We start from the raw sequence: 15,828 nt of genomic DNA on the forward strand, positions 1-15,828 counted from the left end.
AAAATAAAAATTAAATGATACTCAAATACTGTTTTTTAGTTTTAAACAGGTAAATTTTGTTTTGTTTTTGTGTTCATCAATATGAGTATGATAATGAGTTTAAATATTTGTCACAATGAAAAGAATATATTTCTTAGATTTTTTAAACAGGGAAGTATATAATACATTTTTGCAAGTTATTAGAACTGTTAAAAAATAGTGGCAGTCTTCTGTTATTTAAAACTATGAATTAATTCTTAAGATTTCAGATAAATGGATTTTTGTTGTATTATGAATCTCTTAAGGGGTGCCTGGGTGGCTCAGTTGGTCCAGCAAGTCTGTCTCTTGATTTCATTTCAGGTCATGATCTCAGGGTTGTGAGATCTAGCCCCAGTCAGGCTCCATGCTGGGCGTGGAGCCTGCTTAAGAGTCTCATTCTTTCTCTGTGTCCCTCTCTTATTCTCCCCCTCACTCTCTCTAAAAAAATTTAAAAATTAAAAAAATCTCTTAAAAGGATTCTCTAACAATGCTTTTTATAAGTTTGACTTTCTCCTTACTGAAGTGATTCATCTAATATTTGTGTGTGTGTGCTTTCATCTCTGTTTTATTATAATGACTTTAATACAGGTGAAGACTAGTAAATTTTATTATAACCAAATGAAAACAATTATTTGTTATTTAAGAACCGATTTTGCATAGCTTTACCAACAGTAGGAATCAAATGATATTGTTGATTGTAACACTCTTTAGTACGCCACTATTATTTATTTTTATCTTTTGCATGTAAGTGCTCAATAGAAATATATTGCTAAATAAATAGAATGTTATATTATTATATTATTATAGAAAAATCCCTTTTATATCTTATTTGAAGTTATTTTAATCAGTTTTATTTTTTATATCTTAACTTTTACATACAGTGTATATCTTTAGCACATGTGTATTTTTCCACATGTATAATTTATAGTTTGTTCTGGTTCATAATGACTTAGTCATTTATTCCTTTTCCTTTCCTCCATTCTTATATTCCTTCTGCTCCTATAGGTTCAAACTCTATAATGGGTCTGTTTGTATCTGTTTTTCCTCTGTCCCCTGGCCCCCTTTTTATTTTTATTTTTTTATTTTTTATTTTCATTTTTAATTTTTTAAAAAAGATTTCATTTGTTAGAGGGTGAGAGAGAGAGAGAACATGGGGGGGGGGGCGGGAGAAGGAGAAGCAGACTCCCCTGCTGAGCAGGGAGCCCCATGTGGGGCTCAATCCCAGGATCCTGGGATAATGATAAGGCAGAAACTTAACTGACTGAGCCATGCAGGCATCCCCCCCACCTTTATTTTTAAAATAAAACTTGTAGTCCTTGTGTTAAGTTGGACTTTTCAAAATAGGTATTTTCTTGTTCTTATGGTAGAGTGATTTTTACTTTTATTCCAATAATTAGCTAAAAATTCCTTCCAAACCTTAGGTTAGATTATGAAGAATAAAAACCATACAAATTCTTGGTCATGAAGAGAAACGATTTTTTAAGAATGACAGTTTTTTAAAGAACAATATGTTACAGTAAACATGGGGCTAGGGAGCTGTTTTCCTTGTGAAAAGATGTAGAAGTGCCTTTTATGAATATGAATGCATTATAATGTAATGACAGCAGAGTTGAGATTTTTATAGACAGTTTTGAATTGTTATGACCAAAAAATGTTTATTATGGCCCAACACTATGGATAAAGAGCTAGACATAGATAATATAAGGCTTATATCTTTGCAGTATGCTTTTGTATATATTTCCTATTTAATCTTTTTTTAAAATTTTTTTATTTTTTTTTTAATTTTATTTATCTACTTACTTACTTACTTACTTATTTATTTATTTATTTATTTATTTGACAGGGAGAGAGAGACCACAGGTAGGCAGAGAGGCAGGCAGGGCGAGGGCAAGCAGACTCCCTGCTGAGCAGAGAGCCCCATGCGGGGCTTGATCCCAGGACCCTGAGATCACGACCTGAGCCTTCCCTCCCTCTCCTTATGTGGTGCAGTCCCCATGCTGTGTGTCTCCTAGGCTTCCCTTCACCCCGTCTCAGGTGACTGGGTCAGACTTGGAGCTTCTGCTGGCGTTTCTTGCTCCATGGGTCGTAGCTACAGAGCTTCAGCCCTGTAAAAGCACTCCTGAGCCCACTAGTGGCTCCAGGCACCCTGAGGGCCTTTGATTCTGGGACCCTGCAGCAAAGGGGCCTGTGTACACCCCATGCGCCCTGTGCATATCTGATGGCCCTGAGGCCAGAAATGGGGTTCAGTGGCCTCCACTTTCTTACTGGGGTTTTCAGATTCCTGTCCTAGAGAAGAGACATGAAGAGTGAGGAGAGTCCTTTCTAGAATTTTCTCTCATCAGGTTTGCAATTCAGCCTCCATTTTTGACCGTGAACATGAAGGGGCTGCTCTTGGCTTAGTTTCCCCCTCGGTCCTGCTGCGGAGTGCCATAAAGCGCTGCTCACTTCCTGCACAGGAGATTTGGGAACCGGGTAGGACAAGTCATCCTATATATTCATAGCAGAAAAGCATTTTTGTGGGATAACTGCTGTCCCAACCTACATACCTGTCTCAATCTTTCAAGCTACCTTTCACTCTTCCTAGAATTTTTGCTTCTTGTCAGGGCATATCCTTTTTCAAAATCTAACTTCACCTGCCTCCCCCTCTCTCTCTGCCTGCCTCTCTGCCTACTTGTGATCTCTCTCTCTGTCAAATAAATAAATAAAATCTTTAAAAAAAAAAACTAATTTTAAATGCCTCCATTAAATGTTTCATAATCATGTAACAGATAACACAAAGATGTTATAATGTGTTTATATGTTACAGGTAAACATGTTACAGCTATAACAAAGTGGAAAGTGTACAAGTTCAGAAGACCTAGGTCAAGTTCTGCAACCTTGATAACAAACTTTCAGATCTCCCATTTCAGCTGTAAATGGAGTTTATATAAAGATTAAGGGTGCCTGGGTGGCTCAGTGGGTTAAGCCTCTGCCTTCCGGTCCTTTTGGAGAGACTTTAAAACTTTTTGCTACTTAAAAATAATGGCTTTTAGGGGTGCCTGCCTGGCTCAGTCGGTAGAGCTTGTGACTCTTGATTTGGGGGTCATGAATTCAAGTCCCACCTTGGGTGTAGAATTTACTTTATTTTTTTTTTTAATTTTTTTAAAAAGATTTTTTTTTATTTATTTGACAGAGATCACAAGTAGGCAGAGAGGTAGGCAGAGACAGAGGAGGAAGCACGCTCCCTGCTGCTCAGACAGCCTGATGCGGGGCTCGATCCCAGGATCCTGAGATCATGAGCTGAGCCGAAATCAGAGGCTTTAACCCACTGAGCCACCCAGGCACCCCCTAGAATTTACTTTAAAAAACAATGGCTTTTAATAATTCTACACCTTGGGTGTAGAATTTACTTTAAAAAAATAATGGCTTTTAATAATTTTTTTTTTAAAGATTTTATTTATTTGACAGAGAGAGATCACAAGTAGGCAGAGAGGCAAGCAGAGAGAGAGATAGAGGAGGAAGCAGGCTCCCCACTGAGTAGAGAGCCTGACGCGGGACTCGATCCCAGGACCCTGAGATCATGAACTGAGCCGAAGGTAGAGGCTTAACCCACTGAGCCACCCAGGCGCCCCGGTTTTTAATAATTTGTGCTATTATCTTTCAGTCTGATTTTTGAATGTGTGTGTATTAATTATATTTTCAAAAAATTGGGATATATGTTGGGGCACCTGGGTAGCACAGTTGTTTAAGCACTTAAGTGGCCAGCTCTTGGTTTCAGCTCAGATCCTGATCTCAGGGTCATTGGATCCAGCCCCATGCTCAGCATGGAGTCTGCTCAAGATTCTCTCTTCTTCTCCCTTTGCCTCCCACCCATGCTCTTGCTCTCAGAGATAGATGGATGGATGGATGGATGGTTAGATGGATAAGGATGTATAGGTGTGGGAGTTGTATGTGGAAAATCTGTGTGCACTTTCTGTTCAGTTTTGCTGAGAACCTAAAACTGCTCCAAAAAACAAAGGCTGGGAACCCCTGGGTGGCTCAGTCAATGTCTGACTCTTGATTTCAACTCAGGTCATGATCTCAGGGTCCTGAGATTGAACTTCACATCTGGCTTTGTGAACAGGGTGGAGTCTGCTTGTCCCTCTCCTTCTACTCCTCCCCCTGTTAAAGTACATGTGTGTGCACGTTCTCTTTTTCTATCTCTCTCTCAAATAAATAAATAAATATCTTTTAAAAATAAGGCCTATAATTTATAAATATATTTATAAATAAAGTTTATTAAAAATAGGGTAATACCATATTACAGTTTTTTTCCTGAGAAGCTAGTTTAATTTTATTTTGAAAAATATTTATGTTTTGTGACTGTGATACATTTATATTATATCATAATTATATATATGCCATTATAATTCTACAGTTATTTTAATCTTTGTGGTTAGAAGTCAGGATTGTAGTTACCCTTAGGGATACTGCATAAAGACTGGAAGGGAAGACAAGAGGGATCCTGAGGTGCTGTTCATTTTTTTTTTTTTAAGATTTTATTTATTTATTTGACAGAGAGAGATCACAAGTAGGCAGAGAGGCAGGAAGAGAGAGAGGGGGAAACAGGCTCCCTGCTGAGCAGAGAGCCCGATGTGGGCTTGATGTGGGGCTGATCAGGGCTGATTGCAGGACCCTGGGATCATGACCTGAGCCGAAGGCAGAGGCTTTAACCCACTGAGCCACCTAGGCGCCTGGGTGCTGTTTGTTCATTTTGTAAAAATTGAGCTGTATACTTACATTTTTTTCTATATTTATATTATATTATGTCTTAATAAATTTTACAAGTTCAGTAATTACTGAAATAACACTTTAAAGTTAATAATGTTAATAGGGATGATTGGGAAAAGAAATGTGGAGATAGGTAACTGTTTTCTTCAGTTGTGATTTTTAAAGGATATGTAAATAGTTCATTAAAAAATGTATGTTTACTTAGGAAATATTAACTTATATATGTGTCTAAGCTCCAGCTATTTGGAGTAACACTTTATGCCTGGATGATAGCCTGTGACAGGATTTCAAGGACTTTAGACATCAAGAAGGAAGAATAGCAAACTAGTTTGAAGCATGAGAACAGCTTAATCTATTTCTAGAATTTAAGTTATATATGTACAGACTTCCTGTTTATTCACTTCTATATCCCTAACCCTTTGCTTATACTTAGCAATGCATATTTGTTAAATCAGTGTGTCCCTGTTTTCGTTTGCTCTGCCATCAACTATCCTTTCTTCTGCCTTGAGTATTACCACCTTTAAAAAAGCACTTTGTCAATTTGATAGATAAAGTATCTTATTTGAATTTGTATTTTTTTATTATTCATGAGTGTAAGTTTTAAAATGTTTATTAAGTACATGACTTAATTTTTTGAGAATTATCTGTTTAAGTAGTGTAGACCTGATTTGTTCAGTGTAGAAGCCACTAGTGTCATGTGACTCTTGAACACTTTGAATTGAGATGTTAAAGTATATACTGGATTTTGAAGTCTTATTGTGAAAAACAATGTAAAATGTCTCATTAATAATTTGTTAGTGTTGGCTTCATTTTGAAATGACAATTATTAGATCTGTTGGTTAAATAAAATTTATTATTAGACTTAATGTCACCTGTTGGGTTTTGTTTCCAATGTGACTCCTAGAAAATTCAAATTCACATATCTGATAAGCATTGTATTTCTACTGGGCAATACTGATCTAGATGGTAATCTAATCATGAGGTGATATAGGACTTGAATTTGGGTAGTATTTATAGAAAGGAAAGTAAGGGCGCGCCTGGGTGGCTCAGTGGGTTAAAGCCTCTGCCTTTGGCTCAGGTCATGGTCCCAGGGTCCTGGGATAGAGCCCTCCATCAGCCTCTCTGCTCTGCAGGGAGCCTGCTTCCTCCTCTCTCTCTGCCTGCCTCTATGCCTACTTGTGATCTCTGTCTGTCAAATAAATAAATAAAATCTTAAAAAAAGGAAGGATTTTAAGAAATTCTGCAGTATCTGTATACACTATATAATCTGTCACATTACAAGATATTTTATAGTTTTTATGTGCTTCAGTCATGACTTTGTAATCAGTTGTAAGCTTTTTTTTTTTTTTAGGGCAAAGGCTACATTACTATTTTGAAATTCTCTACATCTTCTGTTTTGCTGTCTACGTAGTAGCTTGATTGAATAAGAACTGGATATGAAATAATCTTATAAACTCAAATTTAAATTTTTAGAATGCAAATCAGTGATTCCTAGAGTTCTTATGCCTTTTATTTTACTGTATTGATTGATTGATTGATTGATTTTTTTCAGTGTTCCAAGATTCATTGTTTATGTACCACACTCAGTGTGCTATCACCAGCTAGCCAGATCAGTCATATCCTTTTTAAAAGGAGTAAGGATAAGGGAACTAACATCTAGTCTTACTTTTACCAGGCTCTGGGTAGTCATTTTATATATTTTTTCATTTAATCCTAATGGTAATCTGTGAGAAAGATAACGACTACCATTTTATAGATTAAGACACTGCCATTGAGTAATTTTTCCATTGTTAGGGTATTAATCCAGATAATGGCCAGTTTCAAAGCTAGCATTTTATCCATTGTAGTTTACTGTCTTGATTGAAGTTAGTTATTTTACATGACTTGAAGTTAGTTTAATATTGTGGTTGACATGAATTAAAGAATAATCTCAAGAATGAAATGTATAATGATAAATTTTGATAGTTTATGATGTATATATTATATGTTTTATGTTAATACATGACAGGAAATTTGGAAATCTTTTCCCAGACCTGAGAGGTAGAACAAAAGGCATGTTTGTTTTTCATTTTGATTTTTCATGGTGTATTCTAGAAATTGCACTATAGTTCTTGGGGAAAAAATTACAAAGTAGTTTTAAATATTTCCTTTGTTTTGTCTTTCAGATAAAATCAAAGACAAAATTAAAGAGCGAGATAAGGAAAAAGAGAGAGAGAAGAAAAAGCATAAAGTAATGAACGAGATCAAGAAAGAAAATGGAGAAGTAAAAATTTTGCTGAAAAGTAAGTTTATATTCAGCGATTTTAGTTGTACTATATTATATTCCTCAGTTTACTTACTGGCTTAGTGATTCGAATAAGAAATGTTTGTCACTGAATTTTGCTGACAATAAACTTTAATTGTGAGAATATGGAAAGGTTTGTAATAGTGGGGCGTTTTAATCTGTGTAGTAATGTCTTTAGTATATTTAATTAGTGAGTTATGAAAAAACAGAAAAGGTTAGGCTTTTAGGTTCCTTAAATATAGGTCATCTAATTCTGTGTTTGCATTACTAGTCTTTATCCATATTTAGATCTAAAAAGGCTAAAGCAGTTTTAATATGGTTAGGGATGATAGAAGAAGTGAGCTTAAAAATACTTGACTGTAATCACCATATAGTCTGGTATCAGAGGGAACGTTTTACTCTGAGCTGAATTAGAAGGTATACTGTTTTACTGTGAGTTTCTTGCAGGCTTAAAGAACATCCTCTTTTTGTTTGCTGTTTTTTCTCTATTGTTACATATGTTTTCAGTTGCTGTTTATACATGGTGGGGGGGTGGCTGGATAATAATACAAATCCTATCAATAAATCTGACCTTTTTCAGGGAATATGTATGGTAGAAATACAAGTAAGGACAGTTATAAATTCACTCTGGTAACAAGAGAAGAGTCAGTGGCACTTTGGTTGCTAGACAGCTAACAAATTCATTAGCTAACCCTATTAAGTTGAGAATTTGTAGATCAGAACACAATGACCTTGATTAATTTGACACTGAATTTATGTGTTAATAAACCATTATCTCTACATTAAGAAGAAAAGGCTGTAGTACCATATGTGTAATGAAATAACTGGTTAAAATTTATATTATTTAAGAAACAATATTAGATTCTGTATTTTGATTTCATTCTTCGTCTTGTTTCTTGGTCACACTTTATTTAAGCTCTGTTTTCTACTTGTCAGAACTTTATACTTTATAAAATTCTTTTGACCTTGGAAGAAGTAGTCAGAGCTTAAGTTGATGGCTACTTAGTTAGGTGCATGGTCCTTTTATTCTATTTCTTTTGACAGTGTGTTTTTGTTATATTGTCTAAGGAGATTGTAAGACTTTGAGGCAGGAATCAAATCTAACCACCCTAGTGTTGTATAGCGGCTAATGATTCATGCTTGAAGTGTTTACTTAACTTTACCCTGTTGGTTTAGTCAAATAGTCAGTTTTTACTGGCTTAGTCAGATAGCTATTTTCTTATCCAGTGGAATGTACAGTGATGAAAATTCTTGTTGATCGGTTGAATGTTGGATTCCTTACATACCATTTATGTGAAATATGTGAATCTAGAGATTACATATACAAATAAAATTTAAAATAGTCTCAGAAAATGGATAATTTTTTTTTAGTAATAGCAATAGTAACCTTGACTTCTAAGTAGATGAAGAATGTAGGAGATACTTTGAGCTAAACGGAAAACCCAGTGATGATAAAGGGAGGAAAATGAGGTAGTTTTGGAAATGAATTAGTGACCTCTAAGATGACCAGGGGAAGATGAATTACTGTAAAACAGAGGTAAATAATAATCTAATTACTGCTTTACAGCGTTGTGAAGATTAAAAGAGGTGTAAAGTATGGTGAAAGTTCCAAGTAATGTGTTTGGTCCACAGATAATTCAATAAGTGGCTATGAATTTTTTTTTTTTTCGTAAACATGTATGAAAGATTAACTCCTGTGATTGTAAAACAACACAAAATTATCTCCTACCTGGGTAAGATAAAGATAATTAAATTAATAAAACACGTTTTGTTTGGAAAATAGTGCCTGTCCCATTGTAAGCAGCCAGTAAGTGTTAGCTATTATTATTACCCAGTAAAAACAATTAGCTTTGCTGGTTTATGAACAGGGAAGGGCCTTCTTTATTATCGGTCTCGTGCAACAATAACAGAATCAATATGGTAGGGGTGGTGTGCGGTTGGTTACTACTATGTGCCCCTTTTTCCTTCATGGCTTTCAACCCTTATTTTGTCTTTATAATTTTCTCCTTCTGTGATAATGCTAATGTTGCAGGTTGTGGCTACTCAGGCATTGATTGTTTGATGACAGCACTTGAGCATCTAAAATAGATGCTAGGGCGCCTGGGTGGCTCAGTGGGTTAAGCCGCTGCCTTCCGCTCGGGTCATGATCTCAGGGTCCTGGGATCGAGGCCCGCATCGGGCTCTCTGCTCGGCAGGGAGCCTGCTTCCCTCTCTCTCTCTCTCTCTGCCTGCCTCTCCATCTACTTGTGATCTCTCTCTGTCAAATAAATAAATAAAAATCTTAAAAAAAAAAAAATAGATGCTAATTCTTACTTTACACCAGTCTCATTTCCTTCAGGTTTTCATCAAAAACTGCATCTGAGTATTACTAGAGATACGTACATAATTATATACATGCGAAAAAGATTATTTACTTATCTGAGAGAGAGAAAGAGAGAGCACAGAGGGAGAGGGAGAAGCACACCCCTATTGAGCAAGGAGCCCAATGCGGGGCTGGATCCCAGGACCCTGGGATCATGACTTGAGCTAAAGGCAGCTGCTTAACTGACTGAGCCACTCAGGCTCCCCAGAAAGTTTTTATTAATGTAGAAATCCTATAAATGTTTTTCACTGATGAAATAGGATTACTTGCTTTATGAGAAATAGTTTAAAGGAACAAATGTATTTGACACATAAGCTTATTCCGCTCATCCTTTATAGTTAATGTCTGCCAACTACTTTCTCTGAGCATACTTCTATCTTCTAGCCATTTTTATGTTGTGAAAAGTTGTAAGAACAGAGATGTTATGATTATAGTATTTTTGAGGGTAAGTTTTATCATTATAGTATATCACAGAAGCTTGCTGGTGAGCAGCGGGCATGAGGGTTGAAAGAAGCCAATATCCAAGATTATTGGTAGTATCCCAAAGGTCACAGGTAGGTAATTCTTGTTAGGAAGAGTGAAAATAATTGCTGTGCAAAAAAAAGCAAAGTCATTCCCGAAAGACCAGAGGTTGAAAATAGCTAAGCTAATTACTACTTTTTTTTCTATGTATGATAATGGAGTTATATATAAATATTAGTTCTTATATTAGATATGAAATCAGAACCAGTTTTTCTGGACAGCCTTTATTTTTTCTATTAATACTAAACGTATACTAAGGCTGGTGGTGGAAATAAATGCCAGTAAATTTGTGATTTTATTTTAAACTTTTTTTTTGTTGTTTTTTTTTTTTTTTGTATAATTAGCCATTGACAACATATACTATTTTTGTTTCTGTTTCTGTGTGTGTGAAAAAGAGGGGCTTTTTTTCTCTAGCTATGTGTGTGTACCTTTCTCTGTAGCTGAATCTCTCTTTGCCTCTCTTTGTATTTATGTGTCTGTGGTGCTGTGTGTATGTGTATGTGTATTTGTGTGGGGTCCACTGTGTGCATAGATCCATGGATCTGTGGAGGAAGGATCCCCTATCAACCTTATACCTTTATACTTTTTGAGGGTCCAAATTACTGAGAACCCATCTTTCTTTTACGGGTGGTTATTAGGATACTTTTAATAAGATATGCTCTGATTTGAAGAATTACAGGATATAGAGAAAGGTGTACTTTAAATACTTTTTAGGGTCACCTGGGTGTCTCAGTTGTTAAGCATCTGCCTTCAGCTCAGGTCATGATCCTAGGGTCCTGGGATCAACTCCCTGCATCTAGCTCCCTGCTCAGCGGGAAGCCTGCTTCTTCCACTCCTTCTCCTTGTGTTCCCTGTTTCGCTGTCTCTCTGTCAAATAAATAAATAAAATCTTAAAAAAAAAAAACCCACTTTTTAGTGTAAGAGAAGAACATTGATATTCAAAATTATCTGATTTCCTTAAAGTATTTTATTTTTGTTTTTCCTTAAAGTATTTTAAAATTTTGTCACTTTATATCTACTGCATTTCATATGTCATTCTAAGACAGGAAATGAATGACAGATTATATAAAACTTTAAAAATCTGTCTAGTGAATGCTACTGTCTCGGTTTGGTTTAAACGTAAAGAGTATATTTTACCTGTGTCCATCAGAGGTCCTGGAGACTACCTGCAGGTTTGGTGATTTGCTAAGACGACTCATAGGACTCAGCATATAGATGAGATGTCCTCATGGCTATGAATTACTATAGTGGAGGATATAAAGTAAAATCTGTAGAGAGAAAAGGCACACGGGGTGAAGTCTGGAGGAAACCAGGCGCAAGCTTCCAAAAGTACTGTCCAAGTAGAATCACACAAGGTACACTTAATTTTTCGAGTACTGAATTGTGACAACACATGTGAAATGTTGTCTGCCAGGAAGTTCGTTAGAGACTTGATACCCAAGATTTCTATTGGAGGTTGATTACATAGGCATCTTCTGTCCAGCATATATAAAAATTCCAGGCTCTCAGAAGGAAGATATGTTCAATATAATACATATTGCTTACACAAAAAGTTTAGGTATAGTGAGCCACTCTTAACAGGGAATTGTGGGACCATTCCCAAAGAACAAGTTTCTCAAATGCCAGCCAGGGGCCAACCTTGCAAGCAGGCCTTTCTAAGATTAGCAGTCTCAGGCATGTTATGTTAACTTTCTTCTGCATCCTGTGCTTAGTTTAGTATTTAATTACAGAGTAGCTTGTCTTGGGAATTTAATTCCTTAAGGCTCAATATGAGACTCTCTTAACTGATTCTTTACTATTTTGCATTTTTTCATCTGACTATTTAATACTATTGCTATTTTCATCCCTTCTCCTGACTAGAAAATAGGTAGGCTGTTGTACCTATTTCATTTCAAAGTAACATAATATCCTTTTTGCTATTTTACTTTTTTTCTATTTTACTTTTTAAACATGTGTTAGGCATAAAAGTAATAGGATGTTGAGCTTATATTCTCATTCAAATGAAATTCTTTTTATTTTGGCAGTCCACTTAATGTGTAATTTTACATGTATTTTTTTTTCTTTTTAAGGTTTTATTTATTTATTTGACAGAGATAGAACGAGAGAGCACAAGTAGGCAGAAGGGCAGGCAGAGGGAGTGGGAGAAGAAGGCTCTCTACTGAGCAGGGAGCCCAATATGGGGCTCCATCCCAGGACCCTGGGATCATGACCCGAGCCGAAGGCAGTCGCTTAACCGACTGAGCCACCGAGGCGCCCCATTTTACATGTATTTTCAATTTAGGTATTATATTTAGGCCTTTTAACCTTTAAGTTCTGTTTTTTTAATTCACTGCTGTCTTTTTTCCTTGACACATTTAGATTTTGTTTACATATAAAACGTCTTTTGTCTTTTATTCTGATTACCTCCCTATTCTAATTTATTACTGATTTTGTTCTTAAGATATTAACCTGAATCTAATGTTTTGATAGTTCATCCTAGGTAGCAAGTATGAATTTGTTAATATATTTACTTACTTCTGGGGCGCCTGGGTGGCTCAATGGGTTAAGCTTCTGCCTTCAGTTTGGGTCATGATCTTGGGGTCCTAGGATCAAGCCCCACATCAGGCTCTCTTTTTGGCAGGGAGCCTGCTTTCCCCTCTCTCTCTGCCTGCCTCTCTGCCTACTTGTAATCCCTCTCTCTCTGTCAAATCTAAGTAGACTCTTCAGAGAATTTTGTGACCTTACAAATCTGTCTAATCAATAAAATTGAAAGGTTTTTAGTTTTGCTTTTCATGATTATACCAAGTTAGTCTTCATGGGATATTTATGAATTTTTAGAAAGTGATGATTTACTGTTCACATTAAACTTCCCCCTTTTAGAATTGCCATCAAGTTGAGAGAATTTTCTTATTTATTAATTAATTTATTAAATATTTTCTTTATTTATATGACAAACAGAGATCACAAGTAGGCAAAGAGGCAGGCCGAGAGAGAGGGAGGAAGCAGGCTCCCTGCTGAGCAGAGAGCCAGATGCCAGGCTTGATCCCAGGACCTTGAGATCATGACCAGAGCTGAAGGCAGAGGCTTTACCCCACTGAGCCACTCAGGCGCCCTGAGAATTTTTTTGTTTTTTAATATTTATTTATTAGAGAGAGAGTGAGTGTGTGCACACAAGCTTGAGCTTGGAGCCTGTTGCAGGGCTTGATCTTATCACCCTGAGACCACAACCTGAGCTGAAACTAAGAGTCTGATATTCAACAGCTGGAGCCATCCAGGTGTCCCAGCTTGAGAACATTTTTATGTTTATTGTTTCCAAGATTAGGATTTAGTGGCATTTATATTGTGGAAAGCTTTGGCTGAAAGGAGACAAGGAAAAATTCCATAATCCTCAGTTAGCTTGTTGGTGAGAGAAATCTTTTCATTCATGGATTCATTAAATATTTATCTGTAATGATGTATTAAATGCCGTGATGATTACAGTGACAGGGGAAAAGTATCACTTCACTCTGAATTCCTATAAAAATTACTTGTTTCACGCATACAGTATGTGGAAGGACATCTGATACAGAGGTATCCTCTGAGTGAAAAAAAAAATGACTTTATATGCATTTAGAATAAAGTGATTCCAGTTCCTACTAGAGAATTGAGGGAAAGGAAAATGAAGGAAGTGATATGAGTTATTTCTAAGGAATGGGTAAGAAAGAGTTCGTGACAAGGGTATTTTAGGGAGAGGAAATGCCTTTGCAAGTAGTAGAGAGATAAGGCAGGAAGGACTAAATGTTTTATAAGAAATTGTAAGTAGTGCAGATTGAGCAGTGAATGAAGTGCTTGAAAGTATTGTCTTGGGATTCCATCCTGGGGTGGTTATATTTTATTTGCTAAGTATAGAGAACCCTTGAAAGAAGTTTACTCAATGGATGAGTATGATCAAAGAATATATAAAATTTATAGAAAGATTGATAAGGCTTCAGCATTCAGGGTGTTGGTCATGAAGCTGTTAGACCAAAAAGTAATAAGGAAGTTAAAAAATCAAGGATGAACTGGATTATTGTTAAACCTTGGAGAGATCAGGAAGAGTGACTGAAAGAATATCACTGGATTTGACATTTGAACATTCTGGGAAAGTAAATTTGAATAGACTGGATGCAGACCTAGAATTTAAGGGATAAGAATGATAAGGTAATAAACGGAAGGCACTTGGCATAGATGGTTCTTTATGAAAAGTTTTGTCGAAAGAGGAGAGGGAACTATTTTTTTTCCCCTCAAGGGAATTATTTTTGTCAGGGTTTTTGGAATTGGTGGGAAGGACTTATTTTGAACAGTAGGCAGGACATCTCACTCACTGGAGACATGAATAAAAGACGTGAATATAGAAAAATTTAGTTAAGGAGATTGGGAAGATTTAATTCATAACAGGGTTGTCTATAAAAGTGAAATAACAGGTAGAAACACTGAATGCCTTCTTTTCTTAAGTCTTACCTTATTGGCTTTCTCATCTTAGGAAGCATAATATTTTCTTGTGAAGATGTTTACTTTCTCCTTTTTTCTTACTGTATAGAAATATATCGTGATAATGTTACATGTTTATATGTAGCTATATAGACTCCATGGATTATTCTTTTCTTTTTTGGAGTTCTAAATTTCTGGGTACAGAGTCTACTTGACTTCAGTTACAGAAGCTTATTAATATAGGCTTATGAGCTCCTGGGTGGCTCAGTTGGTTAAGCAACTGCCTTCGGCTCAGGTCATGATCCTGGAGTCCTGGGATCAAGTCCCACATTAGGCTTCCTGCTTGGCGGGGAGTCTGCTTCTCCCTCTGACCTCTCCCCTCTCATGCTCTCTCTCTCATTCTCTCTCTGTCTCAAATAAATAAATAAATAAAATCTTTAAAAAACAAACAAACAAACAAAAAATATATATATGCTGGGACGCCTGGGTGGCTCAGTTGGTTAAGCAGCTGCCTTCGGCTCAGGTCATGATCTCAGCGTCCTGGGATCAAGTCCCGCACCGGGCTCCTTGCTTGGCAGGGAGCCTGCTTCTCCTTCTGCCTCTGCCTGCCACTCTGTCTGCTTGTGCTCACTCTCACTCCTCTCTCTCTCTCTGACAAATAAATAAATAAAATCTTAAAAAAAAAAAAAATATATATATATATATATATATATATATATATATATATATGCTTATAATGCCCCAAGTCTTTTATATTCATCTCTTTACTAGTACATGGTATCATTTATGCCTAGGACATGAGAAATTGTTCTAATTCTGTCATCTTCTTTATGGTGCCTTACTGGGTTTTCATCAGGAGCTTTGCAGACTCTAGTGGACCTCTACAATAGCCCATTTTATTTTATTTTTTTTTTTTTAAAGATTTTTGTTTATTTATTTGACAGAGATCACAAGTACACAGAGAGGCAGGCAGAGAGAGAGAGAGGAGGAAGCAGGCTCCCCGCTGAGCAGAGAGCTCGATGTGGGGCTCGATCCCAGGACTCTGGGATCATGACCCGAGCCAAAGGCAGAGGCTTTAGCCCACTGAGCCACCCAGGCGCCCCTACAATAGCCCATTTTAGATGTGAGAGTAATTTACTGAGGAAATACAGTAAAAAGCTAAGAAATTGCTGCATTTGTTGCTCTTCTACTATGCAAGTCGCTTTCTCCCTTTATGATTTACAAGTCTTGACACATATAATTTTGAAGAACTTAGATGAGTAAAAATGATGCTATTTATCAGTGGGAAACATCTGGAGGTTGTTATCCATATTGACCTCTGTTCACCTTCCCATTTTTTATTTTCTGCATTTAAATTTGAAGATAATGCTTTCTAAAACTTCCATTTATTACTTCAGTAAACACTGACTGAGAATCTGCTACATGTCAGAATGGTACTGCACACTACAGGTGTAAGTTTGTCCTA

General features: G+C 36.4%; 1 protein-coding gene and 1 long non-coding RNA gene across 3 annotated transcripts in view; one reads left to right on the forward strand and one right to left on the reverse strand.

Annotated features, from left to right (window-relative positions):
• RSBN1L (round spermatid basic protein 1 like) overlaps positions 1-15,828 on the forward strand; it is a 65,698-nt gene that overhangs the window by 30,332 nt on the left and 19,538 nt on the right. For both annotated transcript variants that reach the window (XM_047694653.1, XM_047694654.1), the window contains exon 2: positions 6,933-7,049. In XM_047694653.1, coding sequence (XP_047550609.1) covers positions 6,933-7,049 — 117 coding nt within the window. The remainder of the gene's footprint in view (positions 1-6,932; positions 7,050-15,828) is intronic.
• The window catches only part of LOC125080693 (uncharacterized), a 46,918-nt gene that overhangs the window by 13,925 nt on the left and 17,165 nt on the right, over positions 1-15,828 (reverse strand). The window contains exon 2 of the long non-coding RNA XR_007121457.1: positions 11,073-11,203. This is a non-coding gene — a long non-coding RNA (uncharacterized LOC125080693). The remainder of the gene's footprint in view (positions 1-11,072; positions 11,204-15,828) is intronic.

The sequence above is a fragment of the Lutra lutra genome, chromosome 11 (genome assembly GCF_902655055.1).
Source record: "Lutra lutra chromosome 11, mLutLut1.2, whole genome shotgun sequence".
NCBI lineage: Eukaryota > Metazoa > Chordata > Mammalia > Carnivora > Mustelidae > Lutra > Lutra lutra.